At 39.9% G+C, this 21064-nt stretch overlaps 2 protein-coding genes across 5 annotated transcripts; one reads left to right on the top strand and one right to left on the bottom strand.

Annotated features, from left to right (window-relative positions):
* The first annotated feature begins 35 nt into the window (after positions 1 to 35).
* LOC138060878 (stAR-related lipid transfer protein 6-like) lies at positions 36 to 7177 on the top strand. 2 transcript variants are annotated; one of them, XM_068924384.1, is made up of 7 exons: positions 36 to 286; positions 875 to 968; positions 1120 to 1169; positions 3609 to 3735; positions 5233 to 5350; positions 6019 to 6112; positions 6473 to 7177. In XM_068924384.1, exons 2-7 carry the CDS (start codon positions 879 to 881, stop codon positions 6624 to 6626), a joined length of 633 nt encoding a protein of 210 aa, XP_068780485.1. In that variant the 5' UTR covers positions 36 to 286; positions 875 to 878; the 3' UTR covers positions 6627 to 7177. The 2 variants fall into 2 exon arrangements, with proteins under 2 accessions (XP_068780485.1, XP_068780487.1); XM_068924386.1 differs by having other exon boundaries at positions 132 to 406.
* Positions 7178 to 7316: 139 nt separating this feature from the next.
* On the bottom strand, positions 7317 to 20727 carry LOC104138480 (DNA polymerase iota). 3 transcript variants are annotated; one of them, XM_068924383.1, is made up of 11 exons: positions 20524 to 20693; positions 19852 to 20101; positions 18672 to 18797; positions 17804 to 17968; positions 16787 to 16939; positions 15543 to 15779; positions 14223 to 14401; positions 13835 to 13926; positions 12121 to 12254; positions 10517 to 10719; positions 7317 to 8660 (listed from the first exon to the last, which is right to left on the bottom strand). In XM_068924383.1, the coding sequence occupies exons 3-11, from the start codon at positions 18706 to 18708 to the stop codon at positions 7833 to 7835; spliced, it is 2028 nt and encodes a 675-aa protein (XP_068780484.1). In that variant the 5' UTR covers positions 18709 to 18797; positions 19852 to 20101; positions 20524 to 20693; the 3' UTR covers positions 7317 to 7832. The 3 variants fall into 3 exon arrangements, with proteins under 3 accessions (XP_068780484.1, XP_068780482.1, XP_068780483.1); XM_068924381.1 differs by lacking the exon at positions 19852 to 20101 and having other exon boundaries at positions 20524 to 20727; XM_068924382.1 differs by lacking the exon at positions 19852 to 20101 and having other exon boundaries at positions 18672 to 18794; positions 20524 to 20720.
* Positions 20728 to 21064: the final 337 nt, after the last annotated feature.

The following is a 21064-nucleotide window of genomic DNA, read 5'->3' as shown; positions in this document are numbered from 1 at the left end:
GACTACAGCTCCCGGCGTGCCTCGCGGGGGCGGCCGGGGGTGGGGGGGGGAGGGGAGGGTCGCGTCGTTACCCGCCGCCCCCGCTGCTCTGAGGTGGGTGCGAAGCAGCGCGGGGGCGGCGGCGGGGTCGCGGCGTCCGCTGCGCGGTCTGAAGCCAACTGCGTGCGCAAGAGACGAGTCCAGAAGTGCTCGACGACGTTATTGACCTTAGAACCGCCATAAAAACTTCTTATGACCGAGGGCTGCCAGGCAGATACCGCGCGCGTCGGGAGGAGAGGGCGGAGAGGTGAGAAGCGGCCGGCAGGGCCGTGTCGGCGCTGGCGAGGGTCCGGGCGGCCGCCCGGCCTGCGCGGTCTGCCTGAGCCAGGCCTTGCCCAGCAGCTTGCACACTGCAGCGCCCATAAAGGTGATGGGGGAGAGCTCTGGGGTGGGGGGAAGCCTCTGTCCGGCTGCTCGTGAGCCGCGCCGCCGTTTCAGGTGATGTGAGTTGGCCGCAGATCTGCTCGCCCTCAGCAAACCTTTGCAGCATCGGGGCCTCGGGTGGTAAACTGTGTCAGGGGAGGTAGTTTTAACGTGCGGTAACGTTGGATTTAGTGTGGAGTGAGGAGCGCGTCACATGAGAGGCTGTTCAGTCTTAAGACCTGCTCCAATAGCTACTTCTCAGGGCAAAATATGCATGGAAACCGCTTATGGTTTTGTTTAAATAAGGACTCTCTTTTTCTGAAACAGTATATGACGGATAAGAAGTAGTTGATTCGATAGAAATACTCAGTAAAGGTTCGTTAAAGCCTGTGGGAGGATGAGCCCTATGCTTTTTGCTCGTTGAGAAGTGCTTTTATCAATATGCCAATAAATTGCTCTTAAATCTTTACAGATAAATGGACTATAAGAAAATTACGGATGAAGTTTCTACAAAAATTCTATCATACAACCAAGATACTTCAGGATGGAGAGTGATAAAAGTTTCAGTAAGAAAATACTAGTTAATATTGTTCATGATGTTGTTTTTATTAAATCTGTTGTGTTGTAAAAAAGTGTTTACAATTTCTTTTTGCTTTAAAAGTTAGTTGAATGCTTTTTATCAACTCCTGACTTACTATTTTCCTCTTCTCTCTTGAGAAAAATATTACAGTTGCTTCAAAGCCTTCAAAAGAGTATTCAGGAAACATGTAAGTATTTATATTTTGCTTCTCATTGTAATGAATATACACTTCAGTTTTTAAGAGTGACACTCAAGATTCGAATAGAAAAACTAATCATAATCTATCCTTCTGAAAACTGTTAAGCTAAAATTTGTTGGCTCTAGAAAAGATGTTGTGCTATAGTTGCACAGTGTCAGTCACAGTCCTGGAATAGCGAAGAGATGGATTTCCCAATTGGTTTTCAAATGTGCTATGAAAATTAAATGTTGAGTAACAGTTGTTATAATGGAATAAGTAAATATGGAATCACTGTTTCGGCCTGAAGTTGGTAGCTCTTCCTGGCAGGAAAATTCTGTTCATACCCTTACATTTCAGCTTCCCTTTTCACCTCTTTATCTTTGTGAATTGACTGATATTCACAAATGTAAACATACTCTCTCACTCTCCCTTCTCTGTCCTTTTTCTGCCCTTCTTCTTTCTAGCATCTGAAACAGAATACATTTTATCAGGGAGGAGAGGCCCATGCAGCCTCTGGAGCAGCAGCTCTATCTATCTTTCCTTTTCTTGAGCTATGAATTCTGTGCTACTTTTGTTAAGCAGCTGGATTTGGCCCAAAGGGTGGAGTTAGGTGAGGCAGACTAGGCTGCTTCTCGCAGCTTGCTGTCACTGATAAGAGTTGGTGTTGCTCTTCACATTGCTGCACTCTTCTTCCTTACCCCCTCTCCTGGCTCTGCAGTCCTGCTTCTCGTTTGTGCTGGCTGTGGCCCTCAGCTGATCCCTTAGTGACCAGGGGAAAAAAATCACCCTGAAGAGAAGCATGTGAAAGGGGAGGAAAATAGGCACTTATGACATGTCCTGAGCTTCTCTTCTCTTTTAAATGCTTAATGCATATTGAGTTAAGTGAAATATTGATCTAGACAGATATACAGTAGAGAAAATTTGCATCTGAATCTTTTTTCTTCTGAATATGATATATTCCTGACTAGTGGTATTGTGAATCCAAAAATCTTGCTCAATTACTTTTCTGAAGGTGTCAACAACAAAGGTATTCGCTACAGAAGTCAATGCTGTGTCACTAGTATTACTGAAGAATTATACTATAGCATTATAATGAGATATGCTAGGGACTGATACAGCTTATCTTTTATGAAGTAATATCAGCTGCTTCTGGGAACAGAATTAGAGCTGTTCCAATTTCCAGTTTGACACTGGATATTTATTAACCACATATCACAGATGGCAGTTTCCTTTTTCATTAACAGGAGTATTAATGGTTTGCTTTACTTGCTAAAATAAGTCAATATATGATTTGGTAGTGAAAAAGAATGCAAATCCTGGCTTCAATCAGGTGAAGTGCCCTTTTATTCTAGCAATTGTATTTTTCAGAAGCCTTGCATAGAGGAAACCCTTCTGATTAACGACTCCTACTGAGTTTAGGAGAGAAGATATTACAGGATGGAGGCAAGAGCTACTCACGAGATTGGTAAACATGATAAGTTCATGGCAGCTGTGGAAATGAAGGGTGTATCCAAATAGTAACATGCTGATTTTAACTGGCTCTGCCACAGCTTACGTTCCCTGTTTTTCAGTAGACATTAACGTGTTTTCCATCACCATCTCTACCTGTTGTAGGTACTGGAGAGTCGAGTTTCTGGAGTAGGCATGTACACCCACACTGCACTTACTCCACCAAGGCAGTTAAGTGGTGACAAAAGCTGCTGCAGCGTGGAGAAGCAGACCCATAATTTTGCAAGGCTGCTGCACTGGGTTTTAAATCTAGTTTTCTTCGCTGCTCTTGATTTACGTTCATACATCATCAGGGAATGTACAACTGGTTTCATGAAAACTTTTTGTAAGCATAGTCTCTTTCAGAGCTCATCTATGTTCATGCAGCATCTTTCACCTTTGGTTATAATTGCTGCCCTGTAAGTGCTTACTGCAATGATTCACAGTTTCTCCAGAAACTAGGTGTGAGAACTATCAGTATTAGTGAGCAGTTGCTAGCATTGCAGGAGCTTCCTGTTTCCTTATTAGTGGCCCATTTTTCCCCTCTTTGAACTTTCCCTTGAACTCCCCAGAGGATTATGGACAAAAGTTTGAGAAATGCTAGAATAGACTAGTTTAGAAATCTCACTGTCCATCAAAATGGATTTTGGAAGTAGTCATTTGGAAAAAGATGAATTAATGGATGAACATTGCTACGTGTATTTGAACTAACAGGTTCCTATCTAATAATTCACGATAAATAAATAATTTAAAATGAATGGTGCCAAGATTGTAATTCTCTCAAAAAAGAGTTGCAGAATAAGTATTTTTATTATTATTTGAAGTTTAATCAATCCAGCAAGTGCTTTACCTCATTATAGCCTGGCATACCCAACTGCTAGATCTTTATTATTATATAACTTCTTTTTCCAGTTCACAAATACGAACTAATAATTTGGTTTTGTTTTTTATAAAATCTAGATACCGAGGAGAAGGGATAATTAAGGAAGTCCCTAGTAAAATTATTCCTTTTATGTATCTTCCTGAATATCGAAACAAGTGGGACAAAGCATTACAATCTTACAAGCTGTTGGAAAAGATTGACCAGGTAATACAATAATTTCATTCAAAGATTTTTTTTTTTTTTTTTAATCTCTTTCTGCCTGAGTTGTGGTCATTAAAAAGACCTCTACTGGTACAGAGAAAATTTAGTCTCTAGGATGTCAGTATGAAGTACATTCTGGTTTGGTAAAAACTTTTCATTTCTAAATGTGCTAGCTGATGTGGAGTAGGTATGAATTGTGTCCCTCCTTTTAGGAGTGAAGTATTTATTATAAAATAAATAACCTTGAGCACGTCAGTAATTCAGTGGATAGAAAACATCAGAAGTCTCCATTAAGCGTAGGATGAGACAAAATCACACCAAAATCCAGAGAAAACACCCCTCTGAGTTAGTGTAGTTAACACAAATTAAAAAAACACTCTTCTGGCTTGTAACAAACTAGGATGTTTCTTTGGTAGTATATCAACACAGAAATTTGGGGAGGGAAGGAGGGAGGGAGGTATAGTGGGAGTTTTAGAAGTTAAATATACAACTACCTCCAATCCCTGAAAAACGCAAATAACTTCAGGTCTACTTTGTATGTACTTGATTGTATTTGCATGGGAATACCAGGTAACTTTTATGTGAACACAGCTATCATAGACATGAATTAGATTGCACTCTAGGGAATCTGCAGATCAGATCCTTCTTAATTTATGTTAATATTATTATAGCTACTATAGTTGGACACTGTCTTGTATTCCCCTAGATGCTGAGCTATTTTAAATACACTGAAGTCAAGGACAGCATGGAAATTGAATTGATACTGTACCAGAGCAGTGAAACATTACATATTTAGAATTCCATTTATTTTTGGCGTTGTCCCAGGTGCTCTGAAAGACAAGAGCTTAAAACACCCACGAAGAATATCAGTTCTGAATTAGCAAGCCTTTATCTAAGCATTTGAAAGAAATGGCCCTGCATATGATTGAGAAAGGTCTAAGAACATATTCCACATGTATAAATGACTCATGTATGAAAATACTCTCTATACTGATAAAATAAAAATCTTCCCCTTTTTCTCTTCTGCAAATCTTTCACTTCCCTCTGCCTGGATCTGCCAGAGTTTGTCAGATATTAGGATATATTGGTACATTCATTCATTTCTCTCTGCTTTTTTGGAACTGGTTAGTTTTAAAACACATGCTCAGACCATGAATCTTTGTCCTAGAACGTAACATACTATCTAGCATATGTATCTTAATGCAAATTAGTATCTGTAGAGCTAGAATACTTGGTGTGCACGTTTTGAGCTTTTTATGTGGAAATGATATTCCTTGCCTCCAGTCACAAGGAATGGCAATGCATCCCAGCACTCTAGGAAATCCCTTTCATGGCAGTTATGGGTGTTAGTTCAGCACTAACTGGACATGAGAACTGTCTTTCTTTGCTAACAAATAAATCCATTCTTGCCACATTCTCATTATTCAGCTGCTTTTCCAGGTAAATAAAAATTTAGCTGCTTACACGTTCATTCAACAAATTACATTTACTTACTTGTAGGATACCGGTATATACCACAGTGTAACACACAGTTATGGTATGGGACTGATTTCATCAAGAGATTTTGTTGACTTGGTGCATGTTAAACCCTATCCTGGTGGTATCCTTACAACTAACTGTAAGTTTTACATAACTACTGCATGTTTATATATCTTGGCTGCATTCTGGAAATCCTAATGTGAATTGTTTTCCAATCAGTTCTGCAGCCCAGTCACAGTATATAGTACTTGCTCCATGTGCGGTCTTACTAAATTAAATACTAACAATCCCTTCCTGTTTATCCTCAAACCAAAGTTTCTTTTTTTATTTTAATATTGCAACTAGAAAAGTCTATCTCAAAAAAAAAAAAAAAACCCAAAACCGTGTTCTTTGTTTATTCTGCTGACACAATAAGCTATTAGCATATCTGCTAACAGACTCCTTTGTTCAGAACTAAACCACAAGTCACCTTTAGGTACATATAAACACGTCTCAATGATAGTACTTTTGCCCAAGCATCTGTAGAAATTTTTACGTATATTGAATTACTTGCACAAGTATTTAATGTTGTTTAGGTATTTTGCCTACAGAATACACTTCCTTAATGCCTGGCTGATCATGTTGAGAGTTTTTTTTTGTACTATCCCATTTCTGGAATAGTGCTGTGTTTTTAAAAGCTTTTCTTAAGTTACAATTTTTATATATTTTATATATATATATATGTATAGAGAGAGAGAGATAGATGTACATATAGATGTGTATATATAAATAACTAATTTGATGCCGCTTTTTTGTGCGGTGATACAGCTGTCAGTGTGGAATATTCAGGATGCCCTCCAACTCCTCCTTGCGTCCGTGGCTATAACAATCCTTGTGGGTATGTGTGTTCACCCTTGCCAGAGTAAGTATTTTAAACCTCCTTATGTTATTATCTTCGATTATTCAGTTATCTTCTCTATGCAAGACTTTATAAAGCCACACAAGAGCTTTTTTATTGAGCCAGTTATATTCCAGGGAAACTTTTAGATTTTCTTGGAGGTCAGTTTTCTGGCTCAGACAGTCTCCTTAAACTATTTAGGGAACCTCCTGAGACGCATAGTAATAACTGAAGTTCATGTCCTAGGAACTTTATCCATAATCCATTCTTTCATATTAGTAATGCTATTTCAGAGATGGACTATAAATTGTAACTTGCATCTCAGTAAGTTTAGAAGCAAGAGAGATGAGTTTTAATTGAAGGCTTCTGTCCTTTTCATCCTAGGAATCCAGAGCATTCCAAGCTAGTTGTATTTATTCAGCCAGAATTAGGAGGAATGCTTCCCTACTCTGTGGTGGAGACAGCAATACCTACTACTCTCATAAATTTAATCACTGAAACAAGAGCTGGACTGAAAGGCTTGAAAGACCATAATTAACCATAAGTGAAAAATAACATGCACTTATGCTATGTGCATCTTTCATCTGTGTTCATTTTAAAATAGAGGATGAAGTTTAGTATTTTAATTGTGGTTTATGTGGAAATGTGTAAAGCTTAACTTATCTGTTAAATATTAAATTATGAATGCTATTTTTTTCTGCTCTTGGGAATCATGTCAGAATTTACACTGAAGTGCCATCAGAAATACAGGGTGTAGCTTTCAATGTAATCAAGTGATGTTTTGTAATATTTTTGCACTTTGTATACAGTTATGTGAGAATATGGTGATGTAAACTACAGCAATGTTAAAATAGTCAAAAATATTTTGCCATAGCTTTAAACACATTTTGATAACTTTTTACCTCAAAATTACGTACTTCTGACTGAAACAAGCAAGCATCCTGTATACTGGAGACATTAAACATGTTTATTACTATAAATGTGTAATAGCAATTAGCAACTATTTCAGTGTTTTGGAATTAAACATCCAAAGACGAGCCTGATGAATTCAGTTATATAGCGTCTCATTAAAAGCTGCTCTGTAACTCAGTTGTGTCACTTCCTGAGTCCTGAACACCAAACCAACCTCCAGTCAGCCTTTTTATGCTGCGTACTGTCCCGGAACATCCTGGTGATGCAATGTATTTATAACTAATGCTTCCAGCCTTACTCCTCAGTATTTCTAATGCTTCCAGTTACCATTTAACTGCAAAAAATATTGACTGCTGTGTCAGTTTACATTACAAGTCACAGACACAAAGGTGCAAGTTAAAGAATAGCGTGTACAGAGTTTTCATCTTTACTGCTTCCTGCCCTCCCAAGCTGCTGTAACGCTTAACAGAGAAATAGTACAAATTAACAAAATAAATTCAAAAGGTGCTCTTTTCCCCCACAGTCAGTGTGTTAAGGCATTAACAGTGAATACTAAATGGCATTTTTGCAAACTACACTGTAGTATTTTAGGACAATGTAGGATTTATCTGATCAAGTCATGCTTTCTCACAAAATGATGTGCAAGTCTAAAAACGTCAAAGGAAAACAAGATGGAATAGTTACTTCTTAAAGAAATCACTAGTAGATATTATGTCTAAAGTTACCAAAATATATTTTTAATATTCACATCTTTACAATTTACATTAAGTCTTCATAAAGTGAACTGTCTTCAGTGCCCCTTCTTGTAGTGCCCTTGTATTATAAAAATGTTTCACTGTGGTTTAAAATATCTTAGTAAACTGTTAGATTGTGAAAAACACGATGCTGTATTCTTTCTTCTTCTGTTTGCTTTAGGCTTTTCAGGAGGTTTACCCATAAACATTTTAGATGCAAGTTCCTGGTTCTTCCATTCAGCTAGTAGTTCTTTTTGCACATCTGCAGGTAGTTCAAAAAAAGTCTTTGGGTCAACATTAAGGGGAAATACGATTCCTTCTCTGCTACCATGGGTTTTATCCTCAGAAGTTGTCCCAAAGGCTTGCTCATCTTTACTGAAGACAGGTGCAGGCAGAACAGTTTGGCTGGCTCCAACTTCCAGAGCCAGCGCATCTCTCTCTCGGAAATTCAGCGAGTCAGTCGCGTCTTTTTCTATATCGCCATCTATCAATATACTTCCAGGATACTCGGAAGAACAACTGGCGCTGGAGCTGTGTGCCAGAGCAGTTGCAGAGTCATGAGCTGATCTGAAGTATATACTGCACCCTGAAGCATTCATATCATCATTTACTCTTTTGGAATTTGGAGAAGTGCTATTTATCTCTTTTGGAAAACACAGTGACGGCCTACTAAAAACATTCTCTGTAGGGATCGTTTCTCCTGTTCTTTCAGAAATAATTTCTTTCCTAATATCTTCTGGAAGTTCCCGGAAGACCTCCTGGTCAATGTCACCAGGAGACAAATGAAATGGGAAGTCAAGAATTCCAGCTTTTCTTATACAGCTTTGCTTTTCTTCTGAAAGTTTCCTCACTGGTGTATTTCCAGTTCTGTTGAAATTCTGGCTCCAGGAAGAGCTTGCCTGGCCCTGTGAGACATCTTCCGTTTCCTGTGGCATAAAATGTACATAATAAAACATAAGTACGTGTTCTGTGTAGACTACTACTTACTAACAGTGAATTCTTCAAATCCTTCTTTAATAGACTGTAATCTTTTTTTCCTTATGATCAGTAACGTTGTCACACACACAATCACACAGAACGGTTGAGGTTGGAAGGGACTGCTGGAGATCCTCTAGTCCAACCCCCTGCTCAAGCAGGGTCACCTAAAGCACATTGCACAGGATTGTGTCCAGACAGCTTTCGAATTTCTCCAGAGAAGGAGACACCGCCACCTCTCTGGGCAACCTGTTCCAGTGCTTAGTCACCCTCACAGTAACAAAGTTTCTCTTCATCTTCAGACAGAGCTTCCTGTGTTTCAGTTTGTGCCTGTTGCCTCTTGTCCTATAGCCAGGCACCACGGAGAAGAGTCTGGCCCCATCCTCTTGACACCCTCCCTTCAGATACTTGGACACATTGATCAGACCGCCTCTCAGTCTTCTCTTCTCCAGGCTCAACAGGCCCAGCTCTTGCAGCCTTTCTTCATAGGAGAGGTGCTCCAGTCCCCTCATCATCTTTGTAGCCCTCTGCTGGACTCTCTCCAGTAGCGCCATGTCTCTCTTGTACTGGGGAGCCCAGAACTGGACACAGTACTCCAGGGGAGGCCTCACCAGGGCTGAGAAGAGAGGGAGGATCACCTCCCTCCACCTGCTGGCAACACTCTGCCTAATGCACTCCAGGATACCATTGGCCTTCTTGACCACAAGGGCACACTGCTGGCTCATGCTTAACCTGTCTTTTTTCTAATCTTATTTTCAAACATAGATCTTGAAGGCAGATACACATGGGGCTTCTCTTCTTATTTTAAAGGAGCAAATATTTTGAAGTTACGTTTTATTGTTTTAAACCTTGGCGGAACTTTAGAATATACAATGTAGTGTTATTCATCATATTCCTCAGCAGTAAAGAAACAGAAATGTATCAATATGCAAAATTATTATGTCAGGACAAAAACACTAAATTCATTATACAAAGTAAGTTTGAGGTTACTAAGTTTTTGTATGACATATCAAAACCACAGACCTTGTCTACGGAAACACTGCTAAATATTTCCACAGCTCCTATACTGTCTAGTGTGTACAGCTGCGAGGGAGATTTTGTTCAGTTCAGAGCAGCAATTAGAAGCTCACCAGATCAGAAGCCAACACTACTGGCCAATTGAATCTTTAATTGATTTCTAGTCTGAACAGGGAGACTTATGAACACACAGAAACAGAAATGACCACTGTAAATGCATTTTTATAACAACAAGGTAGATTATAAACATCAGTGAGATTTTACCTGAGGTAAAAATTAAAGTTCTGTCTCTGAGTTTGTCTTTAAATCAAATTTAAATCAATTCCACCAAAATATGATCTGTAGATCAGCTACTCTAGAAGTACTAGCTCCAGGATATTCAGATGCAAAATATGAAAAGATACTTCAGCGTGACTGTACCTGAATCACTGACCTGTTGTTTCACAACTGCTAAACAGATGGCAGATCTTACTGGAATCAAGAGCTAAATTCAGGGATTAGTTTTGGATTTTTCCTTTAGTGAATTTGTTCTCTTCAGTCTAAAGGGTCAATAACTTAGCTGGCTGTCCCATTCACGCTACGCTGAATGAAACATATTTAATAATAACTAAAGAAAGAAAGCAAACAAGTAACGCTCAGAAGACTCCAAAGGAATCTTTATTTTTACTACACAAATACAATTTGTGATCCTAAAGCTTCCAAAGCATTAAGGTTTAAATCTATATTGACAGAAACATCATCTCAGAACTTACTTACCTGGAAAAGAAATTTTCAGTATCTTTCAACTTACCTGGACATTATTACCAGAGGCTGAAGGTGGTGACACCTCTGTTAGATAAAAACCAATTGATCCTTTCTTGCTGCTAGGAAGATCTTTGAGGTTGGAGAAGCAGACACTCAGAAGCGTCAGATGAAATGGTAGGTCTACGTTTATCATCTTTCGAAAGAGTTTCATTAGAATATCAACCAATGGGGATATAATACTGCTGCTTTCTAATACAAAAAAAAAAAAAAAACAAAAAAAGCAATGTATGTAATCAAAAGCCTTCTGTAAACAACTGAAAGAGATTATGATTTAAGTAGCAAAGTACAAAGGCAAAATATTAGGCACTCTTAATTTTACATTCTGAACTTTCATCATTTTGCGTGTAGACAAAAATAGAGATCAGTAGTAAGCTAAGAAGTTTAAAACCTTTATTCATTTCACAGGGCGAGTTCCTCAAGTATTATGTGCTAAACACCTGCTAAAGGTTTCCGAAATAATCTGTTAAAATAACAGTCCTAGAGATTTACCCCTAATCAATATAGCTTAGGTCATTAAGACTTCTGTTTTGCCTTGTCAGGTATGCCCTGAACTGAATGCAGACTGCATTCCTTTCCCCACTCCTCCCCGCAAAATGCTGAATCTTATTCCTGGAAAGGTAGCTTAATATTATGTACTTCAGTTAGGAGAGAATAATTACATAATACTTGCCAAGCTGAATTGGTTTGAGCAATGGTCTAGCTCTACGAAAAAGGGCCTTTACAGGGCTACGCAGGTATACGACACTACATCAACACTGGCAATCCCAATAAACTGTGCTGGTATTTGCCTGACTACATGAGAACAACAATAATTTTTAGTCACCTCCAACATAGCAGGAATCCACCCAACTGTGAGAAATAATTCAGGGATTAATAAAGCAAGTCAGGGAACAGTGATTCTGCATGCTAGTATAGCAGTGTTTCAGATTTATCTCCCCTCTCCTCGAGTGTCAAATGAATTGCAATTGCTGGTTAGGTTGGAAAACTTAAGTTTGAAAAAGATGAGAGCTATGTGTTATTAATTTTAAAAAGTACATCAAAAAGAGACATTTTATTACATAATAGATTCCATTTATCTGGGAACATAATTCAAATCCATAGCATAGGCAAGCAGATAATTAATGTAGGAAACAACATCCCCCACCCACCTTCCAACTTAATGCTACTAACCCAGCAAGGCTGAGTTAAAACTTGACAGTAACACAGATGTTATTCCTACAGTGAATTTCTGTATATTTTTAGCATATCTCAAGATGCATCCATTACAAATAATGGAAAAGCTCCCAACTATTAGGCCTAAGGGATATTATGAAACTAAATAATGGAATTTTTCAGTAAAACAGATAAAGTATCTCAGATTTTCATCTTAATCCAGTTAGCATGTACTACTTTGACAGTCAAAAAGCACCTGAGTATATTCATTAGCTCTCCTCAAAACACTGTTTGTACTTCTTCTAGGTTTGTTCTAATGCTCACACCTGACCTCAGCACCAGTTAACCAACATTTAAAATCTTTACGCAACGTACAATTTTCAGACAAGTTAAAAGATAGCAGCACAAAGTGGATACTTTCAAAAATTCAGAGTTTACCTTTTCCAAATTTCTGAATGAGATGAGGTGGAATAGGACACTGACGACTTTCCCGATTAAACCATTTATTAGTTGAAGAAAACTGGCGGGTGGCCAGCCTTATTGTGTGTGGTTTTCTTCCATCTTTGTGTATTCTATAGAACGTTAACATGCACAAAACGATAAGCATTACTACAAGTATTTTTCAGGGGGTCAAGGAAACTGTCACATCATCGAGTTTAGGTTCCAAGGCCATTTAATTTAAACATTATGGATCTCTCTCAATTCCTACCTTATCTCCATGGATTATATGGGGAACTTTGGGTCCTAGCTGGCTTTCTTAATTACCCCCCCGTTAGAAGTTCAACACTCTGTAAATACTGTTTCACAGAGCTGTCAACTGAAATGAGTGTTAAAATTAAGTGGATCAGCCTGCAAAACCACCACATATTTCTGTACTTACTACATTAAAAGTAGTGTAGCATTTACAATTGTACCACGTATAATCCAAAGTCTTTAGCTTTTCTTTTGGGTTTTCAAGAAAATATCACCGCTTTAGGGGCAGAAGGTTAGCTTTAGAAGGAAGGGAAAACAAAGAAACAAAGTGTGTAATTGTTTCTCTCAGAATCCAAAAGGCATGCAGATATTTTCCCTACACAAGACTTCTTAATTCTAAATGTTATGAACAAGATGGGATGTAGAACAGCCTCAATCCAGATTTTATGATTACTGAGCAAAGTCCGATAGGCAGACAAAAGGCTCCCTATCCACAATGTTAATATAACTAAACTGGCTATATCTATTGCTAATCTTACATAGATGTGGGGGTAGAAGACCGTTAAGACTTGTAGTTATTTTAAGACTTGGAAAGACATGAGGAGACTATGAAACTATGTAGAGCAAAAAAGAAAAAAAAAAATCAAACTGATGAGGGACACAGGTTATTTAGAAGTGACACAAAGAGGGGTTCAGAAGTCAGAACAGCAAGTTGAGGCACAGTAAAAGAAAAACAATCACAGAACAGCTCATTGCTGCTAGGATATTGCTCCTTTCCATTTATCTTTGTAAAATGAGCTAGAGTCACAGGACAGAAAGAGAGGACAGGAAAGTCACAGAAATCAAAGAGTAAGCCCATCCTGTCGTCCTCTGATATTCTGGTCAGTTGTCAAATTGCAGTAGCTAGATTTGTATACTGCCTGGATTCATGGGGCAAAGGAAGGAGGAAGAAATGGAAATGGCTTCCAGCCTAACAGAAAAATGAGCTGCCTAACAGCAGACAAGTGTAAGTGGTGATAACTAAGGGACTGCAATTAGAGGAAGTCACACACAGAAAGGAAAGAGAAGATCTATGGCCGGTCATAGAAAATAAGGGAGATTAGCGAAGATGCACTAAAATACCATGATGCATCATCAGAGCAATAGAACAGAATCAGCAAAGGGAATAACGTAAAAATCTTTTCAGGGAAGCTGCATGGGAATGGAATAGCTGGCAGCCAGCTGGGGAAGGAGGATATGAAAGACAGTTAAGAGGAAAACGAGGCAACGCAAAAGGACAATTGATGACTTGAGATAAGAGACCAAAGGGGAACAGTAGTTGGAAAGGCAGGTGCTGTCCTTCCAAGCGCATTTTGCTGAAAGAAGAAATGTTATAGAGCATGAGACAAACCTTACATACGCTCAGAGTCGTTTCACGTCACAAATTCAGTCAGCAAAAAGAGCTATTGAAGACAGTCACCTGTCTAAGAGGTTAGCAAGCAATGCTTCTATTTTCTCTTTAACTTGCACTTCTGATGAACATTTTTTAAAGGAATCTTCTTCACTAAAGGACTGAAAAAAACACATTAGTCCTTTCAATTTTATAATTAGCTCAAAATTCGCATCAAAATTAAATACGTAGAATTAAATCTAAGATACCTTTGACAGTCAGAGCTCAACTGAATTTCAGGAGCATTACACATTAATATATCATAAGTTATACTAGGGAATATATATACAAAACTGTAGGAATTGTTACATTAAAGTACCACTATAATTGGGAACCATTTCAATTACTCTAGTGAAGCTGTATAAAAATCAAAGCAATTTTCTGCTCTTTCAAAAGTACTTCAGAACAATACTTGTACCTGAGGAGGGCCTGATGGAGTCACAGGGGAGTCATCCTCTCCATAGCTGAGTTTTTGGATACGCTGAGCAGTAGAAACACCAAGCTCCTTCTCTAATATAGCAGATGGAAACGCCTGGAGATCACACACACTTTTAAGGCCCAGCGTTTCGAGGCGTTTAGTAGTTTTATAGCCAATGCCTAAATAAAATGTATATTAAATACACAGAAAAGTGAAAGTCATTAAAGTTATCTTTAGTTATGTAAAGTGAGTTATCTTTAAAAACTCTCAGACTGGTCAACAAAAACATCTAGCTAGTCCACTATCCTGCTGACAAAAGCAGCCAGTAGCACAGAACTCGGGGAAAAAATAAAAGGCAAGAGGGTAACGCAGATTCTTCTGCTGATCTTCCAAGATGATAACAGGTGGGACATTTCCTGAGTTCAAGACTTCATCTAACAAAAAAGTCACTTTTAGTAGCTACTGACTGACCAATTCAGTATACAATTTTTGTACTATAACTTTAAAACTTATTTGTTCTTTTAATCTCCTAAGCTTGGGGGGCAATGAATTCTACGATATAATCTTGTCTAGTGTAGAACAGCTTATGCATATTGACTGATACCTCCATTTGGAAAGCTTCAGCTCTTATATTGTGGAAAACAGTGAATAAGTGCTTTACCATTCACCTCAGTACCATTTATAATTGTATACACTTTATCTGCCGTCAGCAAAACTTAACAAAACGTATTTATACATCTTGTAAATAAAGTACTAAAATATTTTGAAAGCATCATTACTCACCCAATATTAAAAATCTGTACTCATAGGTAAATATAACTGCCTGCCCATGTAGGATTCAGTATTGACAGTAACTGTTTTCATTACTGTATTGCAAGTTTTTCAGCAAAATTTTTGGTGAGTTTCTATTCCAAGTTTTGCAATCTGCCATTAGAAAAACCACACTGGGACAGAACAAAAGATCTGCCAAAGTCTGTAGCCTAGATCAATATTTCTTGGCCAATAGCACAGCGTCAGCATGGAGTAACTAGAAAGGTAGTCTCTCAGGCTTTTTGAAGGCATCCTAAAGAATGCTGTATGACTTCTATGACACAACTAAAAATTAAAATAACTGAAGCGTTTTCATTGCTTCTGCAAAGTAAAATTCAGAAACAGTGTAAGAAATGAAAAACAAAACCCTAAACACACCTCCAAATCCTCCGATCCCCTTTCAAGAACTAGACTGTAAAATTATTTCAGCTAAAATTTTGGAAGTTTCTCTCATATTCTTAAGAGCTCTCAATATGCTCTCCACCAATGCTTATTGTACCACCCTCTTACCAGGCACTTTGTGGAGGTGCTCAAGGTTGCATATTAGATCCCGACAGCTTTCAGGCAGAAGAACTGTTTGTTGATTTGGTTTAAAGGTACCAGAAACCAGCTTAGCCAGTAGTTTGTTAGAAGCCACTCCAGCGCAGCCTGTGAGGCCCAATCTAGCATGCACAGCTTCCCTCAACTCTTCTGCAATCCGAGATCCAATAGCTAGTCTTACATGCATTGTATCTTGTAAATTGATAGCTGCAAAAGAGAAGGAAAGCGGGGCTTGGAATGTAAGTACTCATTTAGCTAATTCTCTAAGACATGGAGATTTTTTACAAAATGGATTAAAACAGTATGAGAAACAGGTCCCATGGGTAAGGTGGTATTGCCATGGCTTCATCATCCGAGTTTAAGCTCACGCCTATCTCACAAATCCTGGTAAAAGAGAGAATGCTACTTTCCAAAACCAGAGGAATACTTTTCAAAGATGCATAATGTGTAGGGAGTGTTTCAAATATAAAATATATTTGTAGATATCAAGGAAAGTGTTAAATCAGATTCTTGCATCAATATAACCAAATCAGAGATTTAGGAATGCTTTCTACCTAAGCTTTTATTACTCAGATGCAAACAGTAATGAGGAAAAGGACTTTTCACACATTTCCCCTTCTCCTCAAACCATATTCAAAACCATAGAAATAGCTCAAAGTAACATTACGTCCAAGAAAGAAAATTGCTTTCTTCCCTAATATAAGAAATGAGTATCAGAGTATATATACCACATGCACACATGAGAAACAATGGTCACAATAAAGATGTATAAAGCAGCTAAGTTAGCTACTTCAATCTCAGTAACTTTATTCCTGACTTAAAGGCTGTAGCAAAACCTTACTTTTAATTCATAAACAAAAAAAAAAAAATCATTAAATGTTTCCAACTGGCAATAAAGTTCAAACTCAATTAAAATGCTAAATGTCTTAGTACATTAAAACTATTTTAAAGGGAAGAAAAAAAAAAAAAAAAGGACAACAGCAAACTGTTCTCCCAAATCACTGTGCATGTTCATCTGCTGCAGACTTACTCTTTGTACCAGCTAATCGTAACACTGATTCCCATTTGTGATCCATGCATTCCCAAGCATGGAAAACAAGCCTAGAGCAACTGAAGCTGCTAACTGCTCAGCTTTAGACAACACTTAGAAGCAAACAGATACTTTATACTCAACTTCACAAGTATTTTTCAAATAGAAAGAAGGTTTAACTCACTTTCGTTATTGTATATGTGGCCGGACACGCATACTTGGGAACATCCAGTTTGTTGTAGTAGTTTTAGTCTTTTCTCTACAATCTCTGTGATATCCACAAAATTTTCATCAAACCCAAGCCTTTCCACTAGTGGACAAAATTCTTCCAACAAATCTAGGAGGAAAAAATAACCAAGGATAATATATACACAACTAAAACTGAGGTTTCATATTTGCACCAACCCACAGCAAATTCCCCATGCATTCAAGTAGGACGCTTGCATGAATAGAGATGGTGTTCCCTTCTGGATTAAGAAAAACAAAACAAAACAAAACAAACACCCCACACTTTTAAATCTTTTAAATATCTTTTTATTTAACAAAAGAAAAAGAGAAAAATCTCTTTAGCCTACAGTTGTCTCTGATCTGCTGTTCTTCTCTCTAATGTTTTAGTTCTTTCCTCAATTCTTTTTGAGATTGGAGACTATAGTTCTCTGTGATACTTTGTCCAAGGGAATCCTGGTTTACCAAGCATGTGGGCTTCCACCTTTAAATTATTACTACTACATTTATTAACATTGGTAGTGATAAAAACAGTAACTAATGCTGGCATATCACTTAGTTAAGGTTAAACTCTAAAGTTTAAGAGGTATCAGAGAAGCTCACCCAGCTGCAGGTATCAGGATTCTGTTCTCCATCACTTATTTGGAAATTTATTACTGAAATCCTTAGGAATCTTTTTTTTTTTTTTTTTTAAATAAAGAAGTATATGGGCATAATCCTAATACAGCATACAGATCCCATGAAATTTTATATGTAATGCCTGACACAGACTGAAACCAAATCTAGTGGCCTATTTTATGGCATATTAAGCTGACACTGCACAACAGTAAGTATTATCACCATAGCATAAGGCTCGTTCTCCTAAGAACTTTTAGAGCAGGAAAATACAACATAGTAACACTATTACACATGCATGCAGGTGCACAGAGTTTAACAGAGAGCTTTTGTCCTCTATTGAATAATTGTTAATTTGTACCTGTAACCTTGTATGACATTTCCCTATATTGAGTTAGATCCTCTCCATTAACCAGTATCAGTTGAGGAAACTTCTCTTTAGCGTCCCTGACAGACATCAGTTTCTTAATTCCAAGTTTTCTGGCTTCATAGTTACAGGTAACTACAATGTTTTTCTGTTGCACACCTGAAAAATAATGGTTGAATGATTTAAAAAATTTAGGTTTCTCTGTATGTCACAGAAGGCCACAGTACTTTCACACCGCTGCCAAAAACTGCAATGCACGTGCTTTGATCAGAATGTAACATTTAAGCAAGCAAGCAAACAAAAAGCATTAATCTTATTTTACAAAACTAAGAGAAAGACACATCTCTTGATTTGGTTACTTGATGGCAAGAACATTTTAAAACATTATGTCTATTTTTTCCCCCATTTTAATATTGCTCCCCATTTTGGGCCTTTTCAAACAATCGTATCTGGAAAACTGCTCTGTCGTCAATTTAAGAAGTACGTTCTCCACTGATCCTAGACATTGACTGCCTTGCGTTTATTCTTAAATTCTGAATGGAATAAAGTATGCTTTGAGCGTGAGCGTGTCAAAAGGTACAGGCTTGTTTGTGGAGCTCAGCCCTCTCACGTATGATATAAACCATCTCCAATCCCCAGAATTGTTCAGAGATGCTGGCAAGCATCTGTACTCCTCCTCAAGAGGATTTATTAGTCTTGTACTCACACAGCTACATAAGAATCTAGCCTGCACCTTGCTCACTCCGGATGTGGTTAAAGCTACTGTGTGACTGTCTACATCTTACTATGCAGGCATGTCCATAGTTTCTTCTGCTTGAATACATATAATCCCAAAATTAACCTGCAGCAAAATAAGTCATACCTAAAGGCTTCTCTCTTAATTCAGGATTACGGATCATTTCTACTTGTGCATAAAAGCAGTCCAAGTCAATGTGAACAATCACTCTGCATGCTGTATTTCTTGCTGACAGAGACTTACTGGGGCCTGCTGCAAGGAAAGTAAAGATTAAAAATTACTAGCAGTCTTATATATGGGGTAACAAACTTTTTTCTAAAAAAAAAAAAAAACCAAATTAGCAAAGAGATACTGCAAGAAGTTTTATATTAATTGTAGCACTGCATTACTTCTAGAATTTCTTATGAACATAATTCATCCATAGCAACTGTGCATACTAATAAGCATTTTCCCCTATTATCAGAGGGTCAGCTGGATTTCTTTTCACCCTGAATCATTTTAGAACATGATTTTACTGACAAAACATCCTTTCATAGTGGAGTACTGAGACTCATTTTAAATATATTTCCAGAAAATATATTGTTTCAATTCAGCTAAGATGTCAATATTATGCTTCACTGATAAGAACTAGCTCTTTTAGAGTATACCCTTCACAAATTTCACAAAATTTCAGCTTGTGAATGCTTTCAAGTAAGTTAACAAAGCACTTTCTAAAAAGTTTATGAGATACAGATATTGAAGCATTTCCAAAGGCAGCCAATAAAGGCAGCAACTGACCATCTAACAAACAGCAAACCCTACTACAGAAAAAATAATTGCCAAGTTGTTTCTTAAAAAAAAAAAAAATTATATCTGTAAGCTGAAAGAACTAGTTAAAAGTTGATGTTGTCCAAATAAAGTCTTTTAGACTTTGGTCCATTTCTAAATATTGTTTTTTCTAAATGTCTTATTGAAGTCAGCTGAGTTAAGTGGAGAAGCGAAGGGGATTATCAGCAGGATCACAAAGAAAAAAAATTATTTTTTTAATACTGAATTGAGTTGCTGAGCCACTGACTACCAGCACAAGTAAAGGTTAATGCTTGCTGAGGAGAGGTATTTGCTCTCGCCTTACAGACTGTGCAGCTTTCTGAAGGATCAGTTCTTCTCTCCTGGAGAATTCAATTTTGTTCTCTTGGGACAGAAGAAACTTACTTTAAGTTAAAACGTATCTAAATATACAACTCGATATATTAAAATGACATCCACCACGACTTGTATTTTTTTATTCTACTGATGTTTTTTTCCGCGTTCCTAACACATAACATACCCAAGCCTTGCAATCATCCGTGGGAACGGACACAGCCCTTTATCAGTACTGCAAAACCTCGGCCGTACATCCGCTCTTCAAGCGCAAAGACGGGGCCTCGGCTCAGGCCCACGCGAGTTGCCAGCGAGCCCGCGAGCGAGCTCGCAGGGAGAGAGGCCGCCGGGGGGCAGCTCCCCGCTTCCCCTTCCCCTACAGCGACGGGAGGGGAAGCAACGCAGGGCAGCAACAGCGGTTCACCTCAGGACAGGGGCTGGCGGAGGCGGGCTTCTGTCAGCGCCGGCCGCCTCTCGGCGAGCAGGGGAGGCGCGGGCTTCCGCCGCCGCCCCCCCCCCCCGCCTCACCTCAGAGAGGGCGCGCGCGCGCGCCTCAACCGCCGCCGCCGCCTCTCTCACCTCAGCGGGGTCGCGCGCGCCTCAACCGCCGCCGCCCGCCCTCCTCCTCCCCCCCCCCCCAGAGCCGGCGCGCGCGCCTCAGCCGCCGCCGCCCGCCCCCCCCCCCAACAGCCGGCGCGCGCGCCTCAGCCGCCCCCCCCTCCCCCCCACAGCCGGCGCGCGCGCCTGAGCCGCCGCCGCCCCCTCCCCCCATCCCGCGCGCGCCGCCTCCCTCAGCGCCCTCAGCCGGCGCCATTGCTTCCCCCGCCCCGCCACCGCCGCTGCCGCAGCCCGCGCTCACTCGGGGCGGGCGGAGCGGCTCTGCCGTCCGACTGCGGGCGAAGCCAGTCCTCCTCCTCCTCGTCGTCCTCCGTGGGCGGCGGGAAGGGCTCCATGCCGCCGCCTGAGGGCTGACTCATCCGCCGCCGCCGCAGAACCGCTCCCTCAGCCGCCGCCGCCGCTGGCGGGGACGGCCGAGCGGCCGCGCTCCCGGAGTTTGGCTCGCCCGCCCGGCGCCCGCCCCGCGGAGGAGGGGGCCGACCGGTCGCGCCCGCGGAGTTGCTACTGCCAATGCGGAGGCCGCGAGGAGGTCTCGGCCGCGGCGCCAGCCCGGGCGGCCGCGCAGGACCGGGACAGCGGGGGACGAGACCTGCGCTTTCCACGGAGGCCACGGCCTGCCGCACGGACGCTACCGGAGCTGCCCAGCTCCGCTCGTCAGCACCGGCAGCGCCCCCCGATGCCCAGTCACCCACGCGAATCAGTCCGAGCCCGGTTTGTCAGCACCGGCGTGCACAGCGAGTTTTCCTGGTGGTGCTCCTCAGGCGCTGAGCAGCCATCTCCAA

This window comes from Struthio camelus, chromosome W, assembly GCF_040807025.1.
Source record: "Struthio camelus isolate bStrCam1 chromosome W, bStrCam1.hap1, whole genome shotgun sequence".
In the NCBI taxonomy this organism is placed as follows: domain Eukaryota; kingdom Metazoa; phylum Chordata; class Aves; order Struthioniformes; family Struthionidae; genus Struthio; species Struthio camelus.
The sequence above is the reverse complement of the archived record's forward strand: the minus strand, read 5'-3'. Positions and strand labels throughout refer to the sequence as shown.

Bases quoted from the DNA above. Each gene is read 5' to 3' on its own strand.
- LOC138060878 (XM_068924384.1), top strand. From the start codon at position 879: ATGGACTATAAGAAAATTACGGATGAAGTTTCTACAAAAATTCTATCA. The intron at 969-1,119 runs GTAAGAAAATAC...TTCTCTCTTGAG, and splicing joins GGAGAGTGATAAAAGTTTCA to AAAAATATTACAGTTGCTTC. The intron at 3,736-5,232 runs GTAATACAATAA...ACTTACTTGTAG, and splicing joins TGTTGGAAAAGATTGACCAG to GATACCGGTATATACCACAG.
- LOC104138480 (XM_068924381.1), bottom strand. From the start codon at position 20,641: ATGAGTCAGCCCTCAGGCGGCGGCATGGAGCCCTTCCCGCCGCCCACG. The intron at 16,940-17,803 runs GTACAAATTAAC...TTTTCCTCCTAG, and splicing joins AATGTCATACAAGGTTACAG to ATTTGTTGGAAGAATTTTGT. The intron at 13,927-14,222 runs GTACAAGTATTG...TGTTTTTTTCAG, and splicing joins CTCCATCAGGCCCTCCTCAG to TCCTTTAGTGAAGAAGATTC.